The following is a 24,222-nucleotide window of genomic DNA, read 5'->3' on the forward strand; positions in this document are numbered from 1 at the left end:
AAGCTGTTTGGAAGGTAAGGCCTTATAATTCCTTCCTGTTCTAGTCTATTGAAGAGACATTGTACTTTAAATTTTTCTTTCTTTAGAATTAAACTAATGGCTGAAGGAGAACTGAAAGATATGGAGCAGTTTTTTGATGACCTTGGTGATTCGTTTACAGGGACAGAACCAGAAGTCCATAAAACAAGTGTGGTGGGTAGGTACTTATGTGTTCACTGTTTTATGTCTGGGATACGATAGTGATTAGAGTGAAGGAAAGATGATATTTATAAACTTATCATCATTTGGTAAAACGGGTTTCCCATTATATTTACTACCCTTATTATTCATTTTAACTTCTGTAACGCTACTAGATGTAGATGTTCAGGAGAGAAGATGTCTCTTCCTGCATATATATTATTTTGCTCTTGAAGTAGTCTTTCAGAAAACTTGCAGGGCCTCTCTGCTCAAACTCTGTATGCAAATGTGCGGAAACACCGGATGCCTAAATCATAAGAGATATATCAGGGTGTCCAACTGTAAATACCTCCATCACTCTTGTAGGGTATCCTCGTTGTATTGTGTGTAGTTGCATAATCCATTGTTCTTAGGCACACCAGTTATAAAATGCAGATAGACATCAAATACAGATTCATTGTGACAGTCCAAAATTCATGAGATGTAAGTAACAAATTTCTAAGAAAACATGCACACCAAACCGAAAGATACTAGACCAGATAAAATCAAACAGAGTTAAACGGTTGATATACGCCTAGGTCTAGTAGGGCTTCCAGATATGAGTGTAATGAGCAACATTCTCCTTCAGGAGGTAGATTATCTTTTCCATGGTTGTGACTTTCACCAGCAAAGCCTTCCTATGAGCCACACAATGTACAGATTTACAGAAAAAAACTTGTCATATGAGCAGCTTGCAACATTGCCCAATTGTCGTTCACGTACATTTTTCCAGTGCAGTGTATAGCAAGTCTGTTTCTACAGGGAAATCACTTTTTCGATTTACAGTCATTCTCCAGACTGGGTTGAATGGATTTTGTGTCTGGCTCTTAATTCTGTCCTTAAATTTGGATTAAATATATCCGACTGAATCTCTTGCTCTATGACAAATGCACTCTTTGCTTTTACTCTAGGCTTGTTTCTGCGTCATATGATCTTGGCATATAGCAAGCTGTCCTTCAGTCAGGTGTACAAGCTGTATACTGCGCTTCAGCACTATGTCCAGACTGAGAAGACCGCTCCGTCTGCTTCAGCTGCAGGAAACGAAGAGGCAGATATGGACTTGACAAACACTGAGGACACAGATGGAAGAATGGGAAAAGAAGAACTTGATCTTCCTTTGAGGTAACAATTTATGTAAAGTTTGCTCTAGCTGTAGGGCTGCCTTCCAGTAGACAATGTTGCATTGTACAGCGCATTTCATGTGCATGAGTAAATGGTTGTTGCAGCTGGAACCCATGTGATGTAGTTGTATTAGGTTAGGGACAGCGGATGTGAAGAATTTTTGGTAAATGAGCAGGGATAGGCTAGCCATCCCCTTCCTCTGCCCCCTCACCCAAAAAGTGGAACACTGTGAGCAGAAACTGATTAATAGCTTAGGACTCCTTGAAACAAAGAAACTTGAACTGCCCATGTCTGTACCACACAGTATAAAAGCTTTGTTCCCAGCCCCAGTTAATTGGAAGCAAGCTCGAGAGCAGATCTGTGCCCCAGTGGTGTAAGTCCTCATAATCTGGGGAAGAAATGATCAATCTTTTGCCAACTCCCAGTGGAGATATACTTGAAGCTGCACTACTTATCAAAAAGGGTATGCAAGAGAAGTAAGCTTATTTACCAAAATAATTACTGAGTCTAATTTCTAAACAAACAAATCATTGTATTTTTGTTTTACTTATGTAATTGACTTGTTTTTATTTTGTGTATGTGCCAGTGCCTATATACTTCTGTTGTTATATAATATTCAGATATATACACACACAAAGCCTTTCTGTACTTCACTCTTTGTGTTATATCCTGATCATTCCCTGTATGTACCCAGATCAGCCCAGATTCCTAGGTTTTACCTCCCCTCCAGCAGGCGGAGACAGACCAATTTCTGTGGACTCTGTCGTATACCCCTGAGGTGCCCCCTAGAGTCTGTCAGTATTGAGACTCAGGAACAGAGGGTTGAGGACCCTGTAACTGCCCACTGAAGGTGATCCCGGGGGTCTTGGGCTCTCACCTTCAGTTAGCCCCCCTGTAAGATTAAAAAAAAAAAAAAAAAATTGGGTTCCTGCGGCTTTAAATTCTCCTGCTCTGCCGGCTCAGCTTGCTCACTGCGGGTGTTGATTTCAGACCGTGGACAGCTCTGATCGCGTCGGCCTTTGATTTCTCCTGCTCCTCTCTCCAGCCGGGCTAAATTTAGGTCCCTGTTTATGCTGTGTGGTGCGGCCTGTGCTGCATGCGGCAGAGCATGCGCGCAACTCTCCCAGACCGGCATTTGTACAGAGTGTCTCTCAGGAGGAGAGGGCTCTTCAGGGGGCCGCTGCACCCGCGAAATCGACGGTGGGGGGGGGGCTTCACGATCGCGGCGGGGGGTCAGCGTCCCGAGTTTGTCGCATCAGGCCCCAGACCCGTTTCAGCTCGGTGCAGGATCCGAGGCCATTTTAAGGACCCTGTGGCAGCAGGACACAGCAGCTGAGGGGGATGGGCTCCTGACTCCCCCATTGTCTCCGCGGCCTAGTGCTCCTGGGGGGGCCAGTTTTGCTGGCGCTGGGCAGGTGGACGATGAGGGGGAGGATTCTGAAGGGTCGTCTTCACAAAATCAGAGGTGAACGATGCTTTTGATGCACAAAGCTTTTAAGGAACGCAGGGCTGGTAAGGCACAGGGGCACAAGGTAGCTCGCAGGGCTCCTGCGGCAGCAGGGCCAGGAGGAGGTTCCTCTGAGGCCCGGAAGCGGATTCAGCCACTGAAATTGGGTGGCGCACCCAAGGAGAAACGCCCGCTTCGGTCCATGGTATGTACGAGCGACAGCACATCCTCGGACTCTTTGGATCAGGCGGATTCTCCGCAACCAGTTCCTGATCAGGATCAGGATGTGGACCCTGAAACCCAGGCTCCTCCATCCAAGCACATGGGCTCCTCTCCGGTGGAGGGGGGTGACCCCAAGGTGGTGCACTTGTTTAGAAAGGATGAGCTGGGTCCCCTTATTCTGGTCATCCTAGATGAACTGGGGATTGAGGCCCCTCAGGAGGATTCCAGACTGGGGGCTACTATGGATCCAGTGGTGCTGGGACTCCGAGGCCCAGCACGGTCATTCCTGGTTCACTTCTAGGTGTCTGACCTTTTATTCTAATCTGGGCTTAAAGGTGAGCAGAGTCATGGATAAGTTGTATCCGCTCCCAGAGGACACGCTGGATCTTCTCAGGGTGCCTAAGGTGGATGCTGCGGTCTCAGCGGTGAAGAAGAAGTCGAATATTCCGGTAACAGGAGCCGCAGCCTTGAAGGATAAGTTGGAGATACATCTGAAGAAGATCTTTGAGGTTTCGGCTCTTGGTGTCCGGGCTGCCATCTGCAGCAGTTTCGCGCAGCGGGCCAGGCTCCGCTGGATCCAGGATTTCCAAGCATCCGTGGAACTTACAGAGGCCCAGTCACTACAGGTAGGGAGGCTGGAGCCTGTGGTGGCTTACACTGCGGATGCCCTGTATGATATTTTGCGGACATCAGGAAGACGATGGTGTCGGTAGTTTCTGCGCGTCTCCTCCTATGGTTGCAGAATTGGTCGGCGGATGTATCCTCCAAGACGCATTTGGGTTCGCTGCCCTTCAAAGGCAGATTGTTGTTCAGGAAGCAATTGGATGATGTGATCAAGTCACTCGGCGAGAACAAGGTCCATAAGCTGCCGGAGGTCAGGCCTAGGACAAGGGGATCTTTCCCTCAGAGAGCAAGATTTCGGGGGAAATTGACGTTTTCGCTCCTCCCGCTCCTCGGGCTCATTGTTCCGTCAGGGACAAAGCCGTCAAAACACTTGGCCCTAGTACTTTTGAGGCCGGCGGTCCTCCAGAAATGGAGCCCCTCAACCTCATGGGGGTCCCAAGCCTTCACAATGATGGGCGGCTGGTTCACTCCTCGGTTCCAAAGATTGGGGGCAGGCGGTCCTTATTCCTGGAGGAGTGGACCACAGTAATGTCGGATCAATGGGTCCTAAGCATAATTGAACACGGCTACTCTTTTAGATTTTGCATGGCTGATCCGCGACCGCTTCATGGTTTCCCCATGCGCGTGCTGTCAAAAGAGACAAGCGGTATATGAGACCCTGCTGCGCTTACAAGACCTTGGCGCAATAGTTCCATTTCCAGCTGGATAACTCAGGCACAGGTGTTACTCGATCTATTTCATTGTGCCGAAAAAAGGAAGGAATATTTCACCCCATCCTCGATCTGAAACAGGTCAATTGGAAGCTGAAGGTACCTCGTTTTCGGATGGAAACTCTGCGCTCCGTGATAGCATCCGTCCACAAGGGAGAGTTTCTGGCGTTGTTGGACCTGACGGAGGCTTATCTGCACATTCCATCTGTCCGGATCATCAGAAGTACCTTCGGTTCGCGATCCTCGGCCAATATTTCCCGTTTTGTGCACTCCCGTTCGGCCTTGCGACAGCACCAAGGGTCTTCACCAAGGTGATGATGGTGGTAGCAACAGCCCTGCGGCGCGAGGGAGTATTGGTTCATCCCTACCTGGACGATTGGCTGATTCGTGCGAAGTCGGAGGAATTGTGCAGGACCGCGGTCCAGCGGGTCCTCCAGTGGTTGACTTCCTTAGGTTGGGTGGTAAACCCCGACAAGAGCCATCTGATTCCTTCTCAGTCCTTGGAGTTTCTGGGAGCCAGATTCGATACGGCCTCGGGCAAGGTGTTTCTTACAGAAGAGAGACTTTCCAAGTTGATTTCCCAGGTGCATTTATTCAGTTCCATGCTTCAGCCCACGGCCTGGGATTATTTGCAGGTCCTGGGGTCGATGGCTTCCACTCTCGAGCTTGTTCCGTGGGCCTTTGCTCATATGCGTCCTCTGCAGTCTGCGTTGCTGTCCTGCTGGAGTCCACTTTCCCAGCAGTTCCAGCTTCAATTACCACTGACGGACGTGGCGCGTGCCAGTCTACATTGGTGGCTGTGTCCAGACAACTTGCGTCGGGGAGAGGACTTGGAGATTCCCACGTGGATTGTGGTCACAACCGACGCCAGCCTCTCCGGTTGGGGGCGGTGTGTTGGGGAGCGGCAGTGCAGGGCCAATGGACGAAGACGGAATCCTCCTGGTCCATTAATCGCTTGGAGACCAGGGCTGTTCGGCTGGCATTGCAGGCCCTTCTTCCCTTGGTGGAAGGGCGGTCGGTGAGGATACTATTCGACAATGCCACAGCAGTAGCTTACATCAATTGTCAAGGAGGAACCAGGAGCACGGCTGCTGATCGCCTGGGCGGAACGGCACCTTTACAAGATTGCGGCCTCCCACATCGCCGGGGCCAGCAACGTGCAGGCAGACTTTCTCAGTAGAAACCAGTTGGATCCAGGGGAGTGGGAACTCTGACGAGACCTTTCATCTTCTGTGCCAGTGTTGGACCAGGCCATCCATGGACCTCATGGCAACGTACCGCAATGCCAAGGATCCTCGTTTCTTCAGTCGGCGATGAGAACCGGGAGCGGAGGGAGTAGATGCTCTGGTTCTGCCCTGGCCAAGGGACGTTCTGTTGTACATCTTTCCTCTGTGGCTGTTGGTCGGAAAAGTGTTGCACCGCATAGAAGTTCACCCGGGTACAGTGATTCTAGTGGCTCCGGAATGGCCACGACGTCCGTGGTTTGCGGATCTTCTGACTCTAGCCATCGACAGTCCACTGCGGTTTCCTCCGTTCCCGATTCTACTGCGCCAGGGGCCAGTCTATTTCGGTGAGGTCGATCGCTTCTGTCTAGCAGCATGGCTTTTGAAAGGCAGAGGTTAAGTTCGAGGGGTTATTCGCCTGTGGTTATCACCATGCTGTTGCACCCCCGTAAAACCTCTATCTCCAGAGCCTATGTTAGGGTCTGGGGGGTGTTTGATTCCTGGTGTGTGGAACATAGCATTCGTCCTGACAAGGCCTGGATTTCCTTCAGGCGGGCTTGTCCAAGGGTCTGGCCTTTAATTCCTTGAGCGTTCAAGTAGCCGCGTTATGTTGTTTTCAAGGTAAGGTGCATGGGGTGGTGCTTCCTTCGCATCCCGATGTGGCTAGGTTCCTGAAAGGGGTTAAGCACTTGCACCCTCCAGTTCGGAATCCCTGTCCTTCCTGGAAACTTAATTTGGTCCTCCGCGCCCTTTGCTCGTCCCCCTTTGAGCCCTTGAAGCAGGCGACCCTGAAGGATCTCACTTTGAAAATGGTGTTTTTGGTCGCTATTGTTTCAGCGAGGCGCATTTCAGAGCTCCAGGCGTTATCTTGCAGAGAGCCTTTCTTAAGGATTTCGGATGCGGGTGTTTCATTGCGCACGGTTCCATCCTTTCTCCCGAAGCTGGTCTCTGCTTTTCATTTAAATCAGTCTGTAGAGCCTCCTTCCTTTGCGGGTTTAGATTCCTCTTCGTCAGAGGCCAGAGATTTGCGAAAGCTGGATGTAAAGCGGGTACTGGAGGGTTATCTGGAGGTCACGAATAGTTTGACGGATCATCTTTTTGTCTTATGGAGTGGACCCAAAAGGGGTCAGAAAGCTTCCAAGGCAACTATCGCCTGGTGGCTGAAGGAGGCTATTGTGTCGGCATACCTTGTACAGGGCCGGTCGATTCCGGTCGGGCTTAAGGCTCGTTCTACGCGCTCGCAATCGACTTCATGGGCAGAATGTCAACAGGTGGCGCAGCAAGAGATTTGTAGGGTGGCTACCTGGAAGTGCACTCATACTTTCGCGAGACACTATAAACTTGATGTCCGGGCACCTGAGCCTGGGGAGTTCAGAGCCAGTGTTCTCCGAGCGGGACTCTCGCAGTCCCACCCTGGTTAGGGAAGCTTGGGTACATCCTAGGAGTCTGGGCTGATCCGGGTACATACAGGGAAAGGAAAATTGGTTCTTACCTGCTAATTTTCGTTCCTGTAGTACCACGGATCAGCCCAGAGTCCCACCCAGGGAGAGTCCGCTCGGCTGGTAGTTCATTATTTCTGGTTGTAAGTTTCATATGCCCCCCTGTTCAGGGTCAGAATTATAGGGCATTGTTTTTCAGTTTCAGTTACGAGTTCTTCATTTCCTCTGCTTTTCGGGGGGAGGTTGTTCAGTGACAGTTGTGAATCTTTATTATTGTTCTGCTTGGGTACAGTGTAATACTGACAGACTCTAGGGGACACCTCAGGGGTATACGACAGAGTCCACAGAAATTGGTCTGCGTCCGCCTGCTAGAGGAAAGGTAAAACCCAGGAGTCTGGGCTGATCCGTGGTACTACAGGAACGAAAATTAGCAGGTAAGAACCAATTTTCCTTTTCTGGCACTGTGATCAAGCTGTTACAGAAATCTGATTCTTTACAGAGATGTGGATGTTATGATAGCTGGAATATTAAGACAAATAAAAATAATTTTTAAATTAAAAAAATATTTGAAGAAAGAGAGAATTCCTACCCGATTAGTTGACGCACACATCATTCTGTCCAGTTTCTGAGCTGAGCTGGCTGGAACACTGCAGAGACTGGCATACTGAAGGTGCAGTTCACTATTCTCAGAGGACAAGCAGGATGGTAGTCCTTACACAGGGGTGACATCATCAGATGGAGCCTCGATGTGGAAAACTTATGTCAAAGTTTCTAAAACTTTGACTAGGCACACTGAGCATGCCCAGCATGCCCTATACCATGCGTCCACGCGGGGTCCCTCTTCAGTCACTTCTCGTCCGTGGAGCTGTAAGCCTCGCAGTTTGATTGAGCTCACTTTGGTTGTTTCTGGCCTAGTGGAAAACTTCTTTTTACATTGCAGTTGTTCGCAGTTTTCAGTATCATTCCATTGCCGGGTTTCTCTCGGTGCCTCCCCATAGTATCCTAGTCAGAGTTTTTGGCATTTATGATGGGGTTTTTTTTTTCTCTTGTGGTAGATTCCCCCGCAGAAGCGTGCCCCGGCACCCGCCGGCCATCAACAACTTACCGCCTTTGTGTCGTGTCTTTTTTTTTCTTTTCTTTATTCCGTCATGGCCACATCCGGTTTTCATCGATGCCCCCGGTGTCAGAGGACCATGTCCATTATGGATCCTCATGAGGTTGTCACTTATGCGCCCAAATGACCCCGAAGGGATGTCTCCTTCAACTTGACAAGATGGATCAGCTCTTTGGGTCAAGGAAGTCTGAGCCATCTTCCAACCTTGGTCCGAAACTGATGGACAGTACACAATCAACATCAGCAGGACTGTCTGTTCCATCAGTGACTTCAGAGGATAGGGATGCTGGAGACCGATTATTGTTGCTCTCCAGGCTGAGGCGCTGGGTTCATCATATTTGGCACTGAGGAAAGGCCATGCCAAGCATCGAGAGAAGCCTAAGAAGCATCAGCACCAGTCCCCATTGATCTATGGTGCCAGGCGCAGGGATGTGCCGGCTTTTGCCACAATGGCCCCTGAAGCGATCCTGTGGCAAGGAGGGCCCATCCTCTATTGATGCTGGGGTCCACGAAGGCCTCCACCATTTGTAGTGCCAGTTGCGATCCACCTCGTGGGTCCGAAGATCTGGCCACCTCTTCTTCCTCTTTCGGTGTTGGCATCCGCAATGGTTGAGGAGCTGTAGCCAGCTAGCGGTGGCTCGGGCACTGCAGGGCATCGGGCCTGAGTCACCAAAGGCTCCAGAGCCTTTGGTGACTCAGGATCTTCTTAGTGTTTGGGTAATTGCCAGGTTCTTGTGGCCTGGTTTTGGCCTCTGTTGGAAACAGGATGCTGGGCTTGATGGACCCTTGGTCTGACCCAGCATGGCAATTTCTTATGTTCTTATGTTCCTGTCATCCTAACACTACTGGAGAAGCTCAGGTGCTCATCGGTGTGCTACCGACCCCTCTGGCGCCGGTTTTCAGGACAGCCCCAGTGCCTGGCAGGGCACCAAGGCCTCCCTCTACTGATACGGTGGTCGTTGCTGGTTCCTCTGAGGAGGAAGCTCCACTGAGGCTAGCAAAGACGCTGAGGCCTGTAGTCTCCCGACCCAGGTCTACCAGTGCCTGTACCTTTGGAAGAAGGCTGAGCACTTAGGGCCCCATCTCCTGTAGCATTCAGTGAGGATGAGGGTCCCTATGACCCCTGGGGAGATGATCTGATGGAGTCGTCCTCTGAGGGCTCTGATGGTCTCCCGTCAGACCCTTCTCATTCAGATGAGCAGAGGAAGTCCCCTCCTGAGGACTTAACTTTTGCAGGTTTTGTGAGGGTGATGGCGGAGACAATCCCATTTCAACTTTTAACAGAGGTGGCTGCCAGGCACAAAATGCTTGAGATCCTCTAGTTCATGGAGCCTCCTGAGGAGATTATGGTGGTCCCGGTACACGAGATCCTTAAGGAGTTACTGCTGAGGATATGGGAACACCCCCTCACAGTGCCTCCCATTAACAAGAAGGCGAATGGGGTCTACCTCATCCAGAAGGCTGCTGGATTCGATAACCATCAGCTGTCTCACCAGTTGGTGGTGGTTGAATCGGCTCTCAAGAGGGCCAAGTGCTCTCAAACCCATTCCTCAGTGCCCCCAGGGAAGAACCAGAGTGATGGATGCTCTTGGGAGGAACGAGTTCCAAGATGCCATGCTTATTGCTCACATTGCTGCCTACCAGCTCTACATGAGCCAATACTAATGGGATATCTGGAAGCAGGTGCATGGGGTGGCTGAGCAGCTGCCTCAACAGTAACAAGATGCCTTCATGTCACTGGTGCACAAGGGTCTGGAGTGCAGAAAACACAAGGTCCATGTGACTTACAGTTTTCAAAATGGTATTGAGAGTCTCTGCAGCAGGAATTGATGCCCACAGAATGGCATGGTAAGGGCCTCAGGTCTCCGACCAGTTGTACAGGAACGACTCGCTCATGTGCCGTGTACTTCGGAGATAGGGTGAGGGATGCTGTAGCCCAACTTCGGGACCACCATGAGACCATCCAATAACTCTCCACCAGTACGCCGGACCCATTGACCTCATCCAGGAGGCTGGCGAGACCGGAGCCAAGGAAGTCTTTCTTTCACTAGAGAGAGGACTATCCTTCTCCTCCTCCTCGCTCTCATCAACATCATCAAGGCTCCTGTGGCTTCACAGGGGTTTTGACTGGGCCATAGGGAGCGTAAGCCAGTTGCCCATACCTGGAACAATGAACCTTCTGGTTGGGGACAGGCTGCGGTTCTTTGCAAACCAGTGGCCCAGTGTAACCTCGGACCAGTGGGTTTAGTCTGTCGTTCGCCAAGGGTACCAATTAAATCTATTGGGTGTCCTGCCGAATTGCCCTCCGTGCCCATATTGGGAGCCGGTAGCACATCAGGAGGTACTAATGATGGAGCTCTCCTCCCTCTTAACAGCCAGAACGGTTGAGCCCGTACCACCAGGGCAAAGAGGGGGGGGATTCTACTCCAGGTACTTCCTAATTCCAAAGAGAGCAGGAGGACTCCATCCCATCCTAGACCTAAGGGCCTTGAACAAGTTTCTAAAAAGAGAAAAGTTCAAGATAATTTCCCTGGGTACCTTGATCCCCATTTTGCAAAAAGGGGACTGGCTATACTCCCTCAACCTAAAGGACACATACACTCGTATCAAGATCTTTCCCGATCCTAGAAAGTATCTCTGATTTGTCGTGGGAACACAGCACTTCCAGTACTGGATGTTGCTGTTCGAGCTCTTGCCCACCCCACAGGTCTTTACAAAATGCCTGGCTGTGGTGGCGGCGCACCTCCGTAGACTGGGAGTACGTGTCTTCCCATATCTGGATGATTGGTTGGTCGCGAGCACGTCTCAGGCAGGGGCCATCAGGTCCATGCACTTGACCATTCAGGTGTTTGAGTCACTAGGGTTTTTCTCAACTACCCAGTCCCATCGTCGCCCGTCACCTCAATTGGATTTCATAGGACTGCTAGACACGGCTCAGGCCAAGGCCTTTCTGCCTTGCTAAAGGGCTGTTGCTGTGACGTCCAACAGAGCCAGCAGGTGTCAATCTGGCACATATTGAGGCTGTTGGGCCATATGGCCACATCCGTCCATGTTACTTCCTTGGCACGTCTGTACATGTACAGAGCCCAATGGACCCTGAGGGTCACGGTGGTGCCAGGCCACTCGGAGCCTCCAGAGTCACCCCTTCTCTCCGGGACTCATATTGTCCTGGTGGTGGGCACATTCCAATCTGGAACAGGGGATCTCGTTTTGGAGTCTCCATACTCAAATTGTTGTAACCCCAGATGCATCTACCCTGGGGTGGGGAGCTCATGTAGATGAGCTCGGTACAAAGGGTCTTTGATCCGCTCAGGAACATTCTTGTCAAGTCAACTTCCTGGAGTTTCGGGTGATCAGGTACGTGCTATGAGCTTTCAGAGATCAGCTATCCAACAAAGCTCTGATCCAGACAGACAACTAGATTGCATGTGGTATGTCGTCAAGCAGGGAGGCACGGGATCGTATATCCTGTATCAGAAAATGGTCTGGATATGGTCATGGCACCTGTCCCTGGAGATAGTGCTCAGAGCCATGTACCTGGCCAGGACAGAGAACATGGTAACAGACAGGCTGAGTTGAGCCTTCACAAGTGGTCTGTGGACCAGGGGGGTAGCGAATCGGATATTCTGCCTCTGGGGAAGCCTGGATGTAGATCTGTTCATCTGCACAGGACAGATGGCAGACCAGCCTATTATGCACTCATCCGTCAGTGGGTTGAGGGTCTTTTGTGTGCGTATCCTCAGATTCACTTAGTGGCGAAGACTCTCTTGAAGCTTCATGAGGACAAGGGGAATATGATCCTCATAGCTCCTCATTGGCTGAAACAGGTCTGGTTTCCACGCCTTTTGGAAGTTGTCCATCCAGAGACCAATCAGTCTGGGTCTTCCCTAGATCTCATCATGCAAGATCAGGGCAGGCTGTGGCATCCCAACCTCCAGGCCCTGTCGCTCACAGCCTGGATGTTGAGAGGTTAATTCTGCAGCCTCTTGATCTTTCAGAGGATGTGTCTTGGTGCCTGGTGGCTTCTAGAAAGTCCTATGGACTGAATTGGAGGAGGCTTTCCATGTGGTGTGAGCAGAAAGCCCCTAGATCAGTTCTCTTGCCCCACACAAAAACTTCTTGATTACCTTCTACACCTGTTGGAGACTGGCTTAAAAGCCAACTCCATTAGAGTTCGTATGAGTGCAATTGGTGCATTCCACCAAGGTGTAGATGGTATGCCTATCTCTGCACAGCCTGTAGTTGTACATTTCATGCGTGGCCTTCTTCAATTGAAGCCTTCCCTAAGGCCTCCCACTGTATCTTGGGACCTCAATGTGGTGTTAGTTTAGCTGATAAAGCTCCTTTTGAGCTGCTGCACACCTGTGACCTGAAGGACATATTTTTGGTGGTGGTCACTTCAGCATGCAAGGTCAGTGAGCTCCAGGCCTTAGTGACTTATCCTCCTTATACTAAGTTCTGTCATGATAGGTGGTCTTGCGTTCGCACCCCAAGTTGCTGCCTAAGGTAGTGACAGATTTCCATCTTAATCAGTCAATCGTCCTGCCAATATTCTTTCCCAGGCCTCATCCGCACCAAGGTGAATGAGCACTGTATAGTTTGAACTGCAAGTGAGTCTTACCCTTCTGTTTGGAGCAGACAGAAAAGCCTATAGGCAGTCCACCCAACTTTTTGTTTCTTTTGATAAGAATAGGTTGGGTGTTGCCATTGCCAAACAGATACTATCCAATTGGCTAGCAGATTGCATCTCCTTCTATTATGCCCAGGCAGGACTGCATCTTGGGGATCATGTCAAGCCTCATTCTGTCAGAGCCATGGCAGTTTTGGTGGCCCACTTGCAAGCAGTTCCCGTGGAGGAGATCTGAAAGGCTGCAACGTAGCGTTCTCCACACATTCACATCACATTACTGTCTGGATAGGGATGACCGATGCGACAGTAGGTTCGGCTAGGCTGTTCTCAGGAACCTGTTTGTAGTGTAGAACTCAACTCTCCTAACCTAGGGCTCATTGTTTGTTTGGGTTCAGGCTGTCTCACCTTCTGTTACCAACAGCACTGGTGGTGTTGTGCCCATTGGCACCTGGTTAGGTGTCTGTAGGTCCCTTTTTTGTGTTGGGTAGCAGCCTGTAGCTAGGGATTCACCTGTGTGTGAGGACTACCATCCTGCGTGTCCTAGGAGAAAGCAGAGTTCACAGTTGCTTACCTGTAATTGGGTGTTCTCCAAGGACAGCAGGATGTTAGTCTTCACGAAACTCTCCCACTGCTGCGCAGAGTTGGGTTTCTCCTTTTTTTAAATTTTAATCTTAATCCTATGTTACGAGACTGAAGAGGGATCCCGTGTAGCTGGCGTGGTTCTCAGTGTGCCTAGTCAAAGTTCTAGAAATTTTGACATAAGTTTTCTGCATTGGGTCTCCATCTGACGATATCACCCATGTGTGAAGGCTAATATCCTGCTGTCCTCGGAAAACACCTATTACAGGTAAGCAACTCTGCTCTCTGAAGGCATTTAGGTTTAACTAGATTTTCCATGTTTCTACAAGATTTACTGCAAGGGCCATGTGTAAATCCCTGTGTATTGCTTAGAGTGGGAGGTTCATCTATAACCTGGGATGCCTGTAAGCTCTCTGTGGATTGCTCACGTCTTACATGGGATTCAGATGCTATTCTGTGTTACCAACACAGTTTCCATAAAGCAACAAATTCTGAGCTGTCTTCAGATTGAATATCTCCTTCCTTGCTGCCTGCTTCAGTTCTCTGTTTACCGCTCCCTCTGAATGCCACTCTGCTGCATCTCGTGATATTTTAGCACTAACTCCCAATAAAACCAACCTGTATCGTGCCCCAACTGTTATCCACAAAGTTATTACGAGTTCCCTCGCTGCTGACATTTTTAAATAATTGCATTGTAGTGAAGAAGAGATGACATGTGCTGGACCTCTTTCCCAGAAGCAGGCAGAATATTTCCTGTCTCAGCAGGTACGTTACCGCTCAAGCCTGCCAGAAATCTTAGTGCTTAGGGATCAATAACATCCTTTATTTTGTTAGTAAATCTGTGACAAGTACAGCCTGCTACCTCTTGTCAAAGGCACAATATTGGACTTGATTTATTTGATGTAGCAATGTACTCTGCACTGAATTAATGCTTCTCATTATTTGGTATGCTTAGCTGACCCTATTGTCAGAAGCCTGTAGAAGAAATAGTAAAATAATATAGAGTATATCTTTTTCTTTTATTTTCACACTCCTTGACACTGGTCTTCCTATGTTTTCCTCTTTATTTGTTAGATTTCCTGATAGCTTATAAAATGTATCACATGTGCAGCATCCTCTGCATTCAGCATAGTTTGAGCATGATACATGGATTGACAGAGATTTCTTTTCAGTTTCTGAAAATGACACGGAGCTTTTGTTATGCAGGCGAAGGTTTCATTTGCTTTTCTGAATTCACAGTGGTGATGGTGCTCCCAGGATGAAGTCTGGAAGCATTGTGAATTTAGCTGTGTCACAAAGTTGCTGGGGTTTTTTTTATTCAGGAGGAATGAGGTATTTGCCCCATAGCATGACTGCTCATACCTAAACTTATTCCATGGGTCTTGGCAGAGCTAGGTGTGAACCTTCCACAGGAGGCACCTGCTCCAGGTGCTGTGGACCCAGTCTTAGCAGGGTTGCGGGGTCCCTCCCAGACTTTTCCTCTTCATCCCATGCTCCAATAATTGATGACCTGGGAGCGGCATGTTCCGGATGCCGGCCTCAGAGTGGGGTGGGCAATGGAGAAGTTATATTTGTTGCCGGAGGAAGTCTTAGAAATCCTCAGGTGGACGCTTCAGTGTCAGCAGTTACAAAGAGGACTACGATCCCAGTTCCGTCCCTGGGCATTTGGGCGGTGGTCTGCAGTAGCTTTATGCACCGGGCCGGTTTACGTTGGGATCCAACAGTTGTTAACTTCCCAGTATCTCCCGTCTCCGGAAGCAGCTCAGGCAGAGCGCCTGGAGGCGGCGGTTGCATATGGGGCGGATGCCTTATATGACCTCCTACGGATGTCTTCCAGAACCATGGTGTCAGCAGTCTCCACCAGAAGGCTTCTTTGCCTGCGCAATTAGTCCGCTGATGTCTCTTCTAAGGCCCAGTTGAGTTCCTTGCCTTTCAAGGGTAAGTTCCTTTTTGTTGAGGACTTGAAGCAGTTGGTTAAGTCGCTGGGCGAGAATAAGGTTCACCGCTACTGGAGGACAGACCGAGGCCCTGCAGAGGATTTCCTGTGGCCCGCACCCGGTTTCGTGGCCAGAGAAGGTTCTGGCAAAACAGGACCCCGGGGGCGACTCAGTGGCAACCCGCCAGCAGGGCCCAGCCTTGGTCTCACTCCTTTTGAGGCCGATGGCCCGGAAGGGACGCTACCAGTTCTGCTTCCCTCGGGGCCAAGTCAGCACAATGAGATGTGGTCGGCCCATTCCTCAGTTCCCAGAGTGGGAGGATGGCTGTCCGGATTTTACGAGGAATGGATCAAGATAACGACAGACCTTTGGGGTCTTGATGTCATAAAGCACAGTTACGCGTTGGAACTTGCTTGGCCCATCCGCAACCTGTTTCTGGTGTCCCCTTGCGGTTCCCGCAAGGCCCAGTTTGTGCGCCAGACCCTCGACCATCTCCTAAGTCTGGGGGCCATCGTACCCGTCCCCCGTGCGGAGTGTACAAAAGGGCGTTATTCCATCTACTTTATTGTCCCAAAAAAGGAGGGGTCATTCCGTCCGATCCTCGACCTCAAAAAGGTGAACAGAGCCCTCAAGGTTCTGCGTTTCAGGATGGAGACCCTGCGATCAGTCATAGTGGCGGTCCACAGCACGAGTTCTTGGCGTCCCTGGACTTGACCGAGGCATATTTACACATAGCCATTCGCAAGGATCATCAGAGGTTTCTTTGCTTCAAGATTCTCTGCGACTATTTCCAGTTTTGTGCGCTACTGTTCGGCCTCGCAGTGGTGATGTTGGTAGTAGCAGCAGCCCTTCAGAGGGAGGGTATGCTAGTTCACCCGTATCTAGGCGACTGGCTCATCCGAGCAAAGTCGATGGAGCTGTGCAAGGTGGCGGTTGAGAGAGTTGTGGGGCTCCTGGAATCACTGGGATGAGTAGTCGGGCGAAAAGCAACCTTTTCCCGTCTCAGGTGCTGGACTTTTTGGGAGCCCGATTCGATACCCGTTTGGGGAAGGTCTTTCTCCAAGAGGACAGGATCCCCAAGTTGATGCAACAGGTTAAACACCTATTGTCTCTTCCAATCCCCTTGGTTTGGGATTACTTGCAGGTCCTCGGTTCCATGGCATCCACCCTAGAGTTAGTCCCTTGGGCATTTGCTCATATGAGACAGAGAGCATTGCTTTCTCGATGGGATCTGAAGTTGGAACAGTTTCAGATCCCATTGCCACTCACAGAATCCGCAAGATCCAGACTTGGCTGGTGGCTGATCCCAGAGCACCTGTCTCGAAGTCCCTCAGTGGATAGTGGTCACCACGGATGCCAGCCTGTCAGGTTGAAGAGCAGTATGCGGTCCAAGAAACTTGGTCGATGGAGGAGTCGCAATGGTCTATCCAATCGCCTGGAGATGAGGGCGGTCCGGCTAGCGCTCCAACTGTTTTTGCCGATTGTGCACAATCGAGCGGTAGGGGTGCTATCCGACAATGTGACGACGGTGGCGTACATCAACCGTCAGGTCGGCACCTGATGAGTGTGCCTGAACAGAAAACCAACATGGAGAAAGGCAACTGACCCAGAATCCTCTGCTATCTTAGCCTGTATGAACTCTAAGTGACTTATTGAGCATGACTTGCAGGAATTCCCAGGACACCTGGGCAGGCAGTTGAAGCTGGAGCCATGGTATGATGCCTAATTATAGGGTCATAAAAAGGAGAAGGCAATGGAGGGAACTTCAGGCTATACTGTCACAATAGAGGCATTCTTTCTCAGGGGTTTCTATAAACACAACCTCAGATGTGTTAATTGCCCTGACCAGCAAGATTTTAACAGAACAAAGGACTATCTAGAGAGTGATGGTAAATGGGCCCCACTTGGGAGAAGTAATCAGGGCAGTTTAGGGATAATCATATCATGCTGTTGACATGACAACCAATGTAAATTATTTTCTAGGCAGTTACACAACTCTAGAATCTTCTAACCCAGTACAATATTGTCTGTTATCTATAAAAGAAGGATCACTTCCTGTATACAATGAGATGCTGGTAGTCAGTTTGTCAGAGAAATGGCATCCGCATCTCCCAAGAATACTTATATTGATCAATAAAAAATTATGCTTTCTAAAAAAAATCTAAGTGTTCTTGTATCCCTGGACATAAGTGTCATAAAGAATGGCCTGGCTATTAACACACCAGAAGTCGCCCAGTGGCCGCAGAGGCAGCACAGCTCATGGTCTGGGCGGAGAAGCATCTCACCATTCTGGCAGTGTCACACATCACAGGCACGGACAATGTGGAGGCGGATTACTTGAGTCGGCAAATAATCGATCCTGGGGAGTGGGAGCTTTCCAAGGAGGCGGTGGCTCTCATCATCCGCATGTGGGGGGTACCCCATCTGGACTTGATGGCAACTCAAAGGAATGCCAAGGCCGCCCACTTCTTCAGTCGCAGATGGGAACACGGAGCCGAAGGGGTCGACACCTTGGTTCTCCTGTGGCCACCCAGGATCCTGCTTTTATGTCTTTCCTCCGTGACCGCTGATCCGGCAAGGTTTTACGCCGCATAGAGGTTCATCCAGGGAAGGTGATACTAGTGGCTGCGGAATGGCCTCGGCGTCCGTGGTTCGCAGACCTGGTCAATCTGGCAGTAGACAGTCCTCTCCGACTGGGTCACCTTACCCACTTGTTATGTTAAGGCCCTATATTTTTCAATCAGGCGGATCGCTTTTGTCTAGCAGCCTGGCTTTAGAGCAGAGGCGATTGAAGAAGAAGGGTTACCAGGAGGACGTTATCTCTAATCTCCTACAGGTGCGTAAAATATCTACCTCATTGACGTATGCTAGAGTATGGAAGGTGTTTGAGTTACGGTGCAAGGAGCATGGGGTACTTCCCCGCCGTTCATCAGTGCCACAGATTTTGGTGTTTTTGCAGAACGGACTAGCCAAGGGCTTGTCGTTTAATTCCCTTCGGGTCCAGGTGGCAGCATTGGGTTGTTTCTTAGGCAAGCTTAATGGCAGTTCTCTCACGTCCCATCCTGATGTTGTCCGTTTCCTTCGGGGGGCGAAGCATTTGAATCCTCCCGTCTGTTCGGTCTGTCCGTCTTGGAGCCTGAATCTGGTACTTAGAGTTTTGTGTGATGCACCATTTGAGCCTCTTAAAAGAGCTACGTTAAAGAACCTCACCCTTAAGACTGTGTTTTTGGTGGCGATTTGCTCTGCTCGTAGGGTGTCTGAGCTGCAAGCTCTGTCTTGTCGGGAGCCATTTTTATGCTTTACGGAGTCAGGAGTCTCTCTTAGAACCATTCTGTCCTTCTTGCTGAAGGTGATTTCTTTGTTCCATCTCAATCAGTCTGTGGCACTTCCGGCCTTTTCTCATATGGATTGCGATGCTCCGCATTCTAGGGAATTGAAGCATCTAGATGTAAGGAGAGGTCTTCTGCGATATTTGGAGGTCACCAGTTCTTTCCGTGTTTTGGACCATTTGTTCGTCTTGTGGAGTGGTGCTAAGAAGGGAAGGCAAGCTTCCAAGGCGACTATAGCTCAATGGCTGAAAGAAGCTATCTCATCAGCTTACATTTGTCGGAGCCAGCCGGTTCCGGATGGCTTGAAAGCGCACTCTTTACGCGCTCACGCCTCTTCTTGGGCTGAATGCCGGTCGGTGTCGCTGCAGGAGATTTGTAGGGCGGCGACTTGTAAGATGCGTCACACGTTTGCACGTCACTACCATCTGGATGTCCAAGCTCCAGGCGATGAAAATTTTGGCAGAGGTGTTCTTCAAGCGGGACTCTCCACATCCCACCCTGTGTAGGGAGGCTTTAGTACATCCCAGCAGTCTGGACTGATCCGGGTACGTACAGGGAAAGGAAAATGAGTTCTTACCTGATAATTTTCATTCCTGTAGTACCACGGATCAGTCCAGATGCCTTCCCTTTAACGGGATTTATCGTGAGAATCCGCTCTAATTTATTTCTACTGCAGAAACCAAAAGAAAGCTACATGTTTATCCGATTTTTATTAATCAGTTCTCGAATTTTCTAGTTCAGTTTTTTCGCTTGATCTGCAAAGTTCTACTTTTTTTTGGCAGCACTGTTATCCTTCAGGTTATTTCTGCTTTGATACTGTTTATACTGAGGAGTTGCAGGTCGCACACCAGGTTAAGAGGGGTGCTTTACAAGTTTTTCTCTGTCTCCATCTGCTGGAAGGGAGGCAAAACCCAGCAGTCTGGACTGATCTGTGGTACTACAGGAACGAAAATTCAGGTAAGAACTAATTTTCCTGTATTGCGCATGCGGTGCAGGTTGTTCTGGCACTGACCCCTAAGCACATGTGATCAGCTGAGGTTTAGCTCGAAAAATGAAGAATGTTATTTTTTTTGTACCAACATTGCCAAATTTGTCAGTCTTTTTTTAATTTTGCTTTTCTGGGGGATTCCCACAATTCCCTGCACGCGGTTTTCAGTGTTCTCTTGCTTTTCCGTGGCCATTTGGTTTTCTTTCATGAGCTTGTCTGTAACTTTACCTGCTTAATCTTCTTGCTTGCTGATTCTGTCACTGCGTCACTGAGATTTTCTCATGCTGGCGACTGACTGCGTTTTATTGGCCCTGTCCTGTATTCTAGCTGTAAAAGCAAGTATAACACCATTTGAACCAGATTGGTTGCAGTGGGACTTCTTGCGTGTCTGAAACTTTTATGTCTTTTGTCACTATGAGCTTCACAAGAAGGTTGAAGGGGATGCAGGACGCAGCCTCCCAGTGGAGTCGATGGGAGCAGAAATAGTGCTGGAATTCAAGAAAGCATGGGAAAAGCACTGGGGTTCCTTACCAGAGAGGAAGAGAGGGCAAAATGGGCAGCTTTAGTTCCCTGTACGTACCCGGATCAGTCCAAACTGTGGGTTATGCCTGCCTTCCAGCAGATGGAGACAGAGAAAAACTTGAAGAGCGCCCCTCTTAACCTGGAGTGTCACCTGCATCTCTTCAGTATTTCTATGTCTTCAGCAGATGGAGGTGGTGCAAACCCTGCAGGCTTGACCTTCTATTGCGGTTAAGACAATCTCTTAAAAAAAACCAAACAAACAAAAAATTTAGGAAGAAAACGGGATCAAGCAGGTTACACATATCCTGCCAGGGGGTGGACTAAGTTCAAGTATTTTCAGATTAAAGCATACATTCTTGGAGTTAGCTCTTGTCACCCTTGGCTTGACTGTTCTTACTTAGGTATCATTTAGTTCCTCCTGTGTGTGCAGTCTGACGCACTGCAGTTTCTTTCTTTAAATAACTTTCACTTGATATCGCTTCTGCATTTTATTCCATAAATCATGATATCTTGCTAAGTAAACTCTGTTCTGGGGGAGTTACTGGGACTGCCATGGCCTGGTTTAGATCCTACCTGTCGCAGTGTGTACCACAAGTCCCAGTATATAATGATACCTCTAATTAGTTTCCCATTGTGACAGGAGTCCCTCAGGGATCAGCTTTGTCTTCGTCTCTTTTTACCTGGCTCCCTTATGCTGTTTACACTCAAATGTGGGTGTCCATTACAAACTGTATGTGATTGTCTACTTCTTTTTCCCGTTGAAATCCATATGGGCATTAACCACTGAATTTGCATCTGTTTGCCTTTCATCAGTACGAGCATGGCGAGGACACACTAGATTGGTATTAAACATTGAGAAGACTGAGATTGGTTCCCTCATGATACCCTCTCGATAACATTCCTTCTATTCTCTTTTTTTTTTTTTTTTTTTTAAGAGAGACCCCATATTCAGATTTCCAACCAAATACAGACCCTCAGGGTTGTCATTGACCCTCGTCCTGTCCTTACTCCTAATAACTTCCATAGTGTCCTTTGGTCTTTAATTTTCTCTGTAATGCCTTGACCTCTGGACTACCGGCTTATGCTACAAGATCACTACACATCATCCAGAATGATGCATGTCTTTTTAACAGGCACCAGGCTCCGTGATCATATTGTACCTGCAGTGCTGTCTCTTCACTGACTTCCAGTACACTGACACATCCAATATAAGCTGGCCAATATAATCCACAACTTGTTAAATAATATTAAATCTTTTTTTTTTTTTTTTTTTAATACGAATCCATGGTGAACACATCTGTTCAGACTTTTCGTTCGCCAAACCAAAATCTTCTCATTGTTCCATCCCCCAAGTTGGCCCGCCTTATAGAAACACAAGAGCGTTCTCAATAGCAGGTCCTCTCTTGTGGAACTCTCTACCCCTTTCACTGTGCATTGCCTCTGATCCAAAAATGTTTAAATGAGCTTTGAAGACTCTGGGATCAATATTAAAATCTGGATGGTTAAGTAACTTAGCCGATTAGAACTTATCTGGCTAAGTTACGAGGTACATTCAGCGCCTCAGCTTTGCCGCTGAATGTACGCATATAACTGCGTGCTTAACTGGATAAGTTAAACCGGCGAAGGTTAGACCTGGTCTCCGGCACATCTAGCTTATCTATACAACTTATACGGCTAAGTCCAAATATCGCAGTTAATCGCGTAAGTTGTACGGCTAGCTTGCTCTTCCTGATCCAGCCCACAACGTATGCGGCTAAGAGGCAGCCGCTGAACGTGGGCGAGTATTCAGCAGCCGCTACTTAAGCCGCATAAGCCCTGCTTAACCGGCTAAAAAGCACTGCATGCGCTTTGAATATTGTCCTCCCTATTATTCAAACAGGTCTTTGAGATTCCTGATTAAACCCCCCCCCACACTCTTGGTCGTCTTGTTTTTTGGATTTAATTCCGCAGCATGGAGAAATTAGTCTGTTTTGTTATGTATAATTTGTTTTGTTTTATTACTGTGTAATGTGACTTGTACCCCACTCTGAACTATTCGGGGGGGTGCAAGCTATAAATACTTATATTCCACTAGGCTCCAACCATGATTATCCAATGCAGATTGCATCATTAACCTTCGCTGCAAAATAGCAAGCAGACATGTGCAGTAATTCTAACAATAAAACAAGTATTCATAAGCTTCCTTAAAATGCATCCTCTAAATTCTTTCTAAAAATCTTCAATTCCTGTTCATTCCTCAAGCTTGCAGGTAACGTGTTCCATAAATCAGGGCCAAAATCAGAAACGAGCCTTCTTGGGGTCTGTGGTTATTGACAATCTCTAGAAGCAGTTCAAAAATAGATTCTGCAGGCAATTCAGGTAGTCTTCAGACCTGACGTCAGCAGAACTAATATGGCTGAATTTGTTCATACTTGACTTGTGTGGAGGAGCTTCCGTCTAATAACGACAATCTTGTTTGATCTCAGGCTTCACTATTAAAGAGCGATGAGAACAAGGCCCTCCCTCCGGCTTCTCTCCAGAAGGAGCTGAACAATCTGCTGAAATTTAACCCCGATTTTGCAGAAGCAGTAAGTCTTTCATAAGATTGTTCATGTGTGGTTCCCTTATAGATTGAAATGAAAACGGAGTTTCAAATTAAGCCATAGCTCATGCATCCGCCCACCCTCTCTCACTAGGATTGTGACTGAGAAAGATCATGCTTTGCAACCGTTAATACCCACACAAGGCCAGATAAGTGTATAACAGGGGTGGCCAACTTCGGTCTTCAGGAGCCGCGTACGGTCCAGGTGTTCAGGATATCCACAGTGAATTGATAAGCATTGCCTCCATTGTTTGCAAATCTATCTCATGCACGCTTCATAGCGTCTTTCCTGAAAACCAGCTAGTTTGGAGAGGGATCCTGTAGGACCCGAGTTAAGAACCATTGATCTCGTTCAGCTGCTATCAACTCCAGTTTTTGGGACTCATCTGGTCAGTCTGGCTTTCAGGATATCCCCAATGAATAAGCATGAGGTATCTTTCATGCAGGAGGGGTAATGCATGCCCAGGTATCACATGTATGTTCACTGTGGATAGCTTGAAAAGAAGACTGGCTGGGTGCAGGTCTCAAGGACCGGATTGAGGAACCACTGGACTAGGGAGAAGGGTTTTAATTTTGCTCCCAATGGGGGGCTAGGCTCATCTTTTTGGAGAGCCATGGGAAAAAACACTATTGAATGTTTTTAAGGGGGCTTCACTTTACTAATATTAATTGCTTCTGCACCCTTTCATCTTGTCTTTCAGCATTATTTAAGCTACTTAAACAGTCTTCGGGTGCAAGATGTCTTCAGCTCCACGCACAGCCTGCTGCATTATTTTGACCGTTTGATTCTCACTGGAGCAGAAAGCAAGAGCAACGGAGAGGATGGCTATGGGCGGAGCCTGCGATACGCCGCCCTTAACCTGGCTGCCCTGCATTGCCGATTTGGCCACTAGTAAGTTCCCCAAAAAAAGATGTTTTTCCTTTCACTTGCGAAAGAGAGGTGGGCGCTGCCCGAAATATAACACAGCTTGTAAGCAAGGAAGGAGAGGAAGGGTGTGTGGGATAGACGACTTTACTCCAGCATAACTGACTGCAGGGCAGTTTTAATGGTAGATCAGGATTTCTTTTTGGCCTCAGGAGTGACTAGGCCATATTGTGTCAAACACTTTTTACAATTTGGGGCATATCACATGAAAATAAAATAAATCCGTATACAGGTGCACATTCTAACTACGTGCGTTCCTTTTTTAGTACCAAGTTGTTTGCTTAGGCCGAGCAGCTAAGCCTTCGCGGTCTGGTTCAGTGAGGCAGCTGCTGAGATAGTGATGCGAAAAGTGATCTTAAAGCCCTACTGCCAAAAAAAAATAACTTTGTCCTGAACAGGCGATGGGGGCGAGGGGGAACAGGAAATGATGATGTTCCTCCTGGCTCGTTATTTAACGTTCAGAATGCAACGCCAGCTAATGAACTTGGTTCTTACAATACGGACAGTAGGACCGTGGCTTCTCCCTTTTGACTGTCACCGTCCAAAGGAGAGCTGGACTTCTGCGGGGTGGCTGGGAGAGGTAGCACGACTTGCCAGATGACACTTTTTTTTTT

At 48.6% G+C, this 24,222-nt stretch overlaps 1 protein-coding gene across 2 annotated transcripts in view; it reads left to right on the forward strand.

Moving 5' to 3' along the window:
• The window catches only part of ANAPC5 (anaphase promoting complex subunit 5), an 85,876-nt gene that overhangs the window by 18,257 nt on the left and 43,397 nt on the right, over positions 1–24,222 (forward strand). For both annotated transcript variants that reach the window (XM_029570906.1, XM_029570905.1), the window contains exons 3-7: positions 87–196; positions 1,128–1,338; positions 14,025–14,091; positions 22,568–22,669; positions 23,385–23,575. In XM_029570906.1, coding sequence (XP_029426766.1) covers positions 87–196; positions 1,128–1,338; positions 14,025–14,091; positions 22,568–22,669; positions 23,385–23,575 — 681 coding nt within the window. The remainder of the gene's footprint in view (positions 1–86; positions 197–1,127; positions 1,339–14,024; positions 14,092–22,567; positions 22,670–23,384; positions 23,576–24,222) is intronic.

The sequence above is a fragment of the Rhinatrema bivittatum genome, chromosome 11, assembly GCF_901001135.1.
Source record: "Rhinatrema bivittatum chromosome 11, aRhiBiv1.1, whole genome shotgun sequence".
Classification (NCBI taxonomy): Eukaryota; Metazoa; Chordata; class Amphibia; order Gymnophiona; family Rhinatrematidae; genus Rhinatrema; species Rhinatrema bivittatum.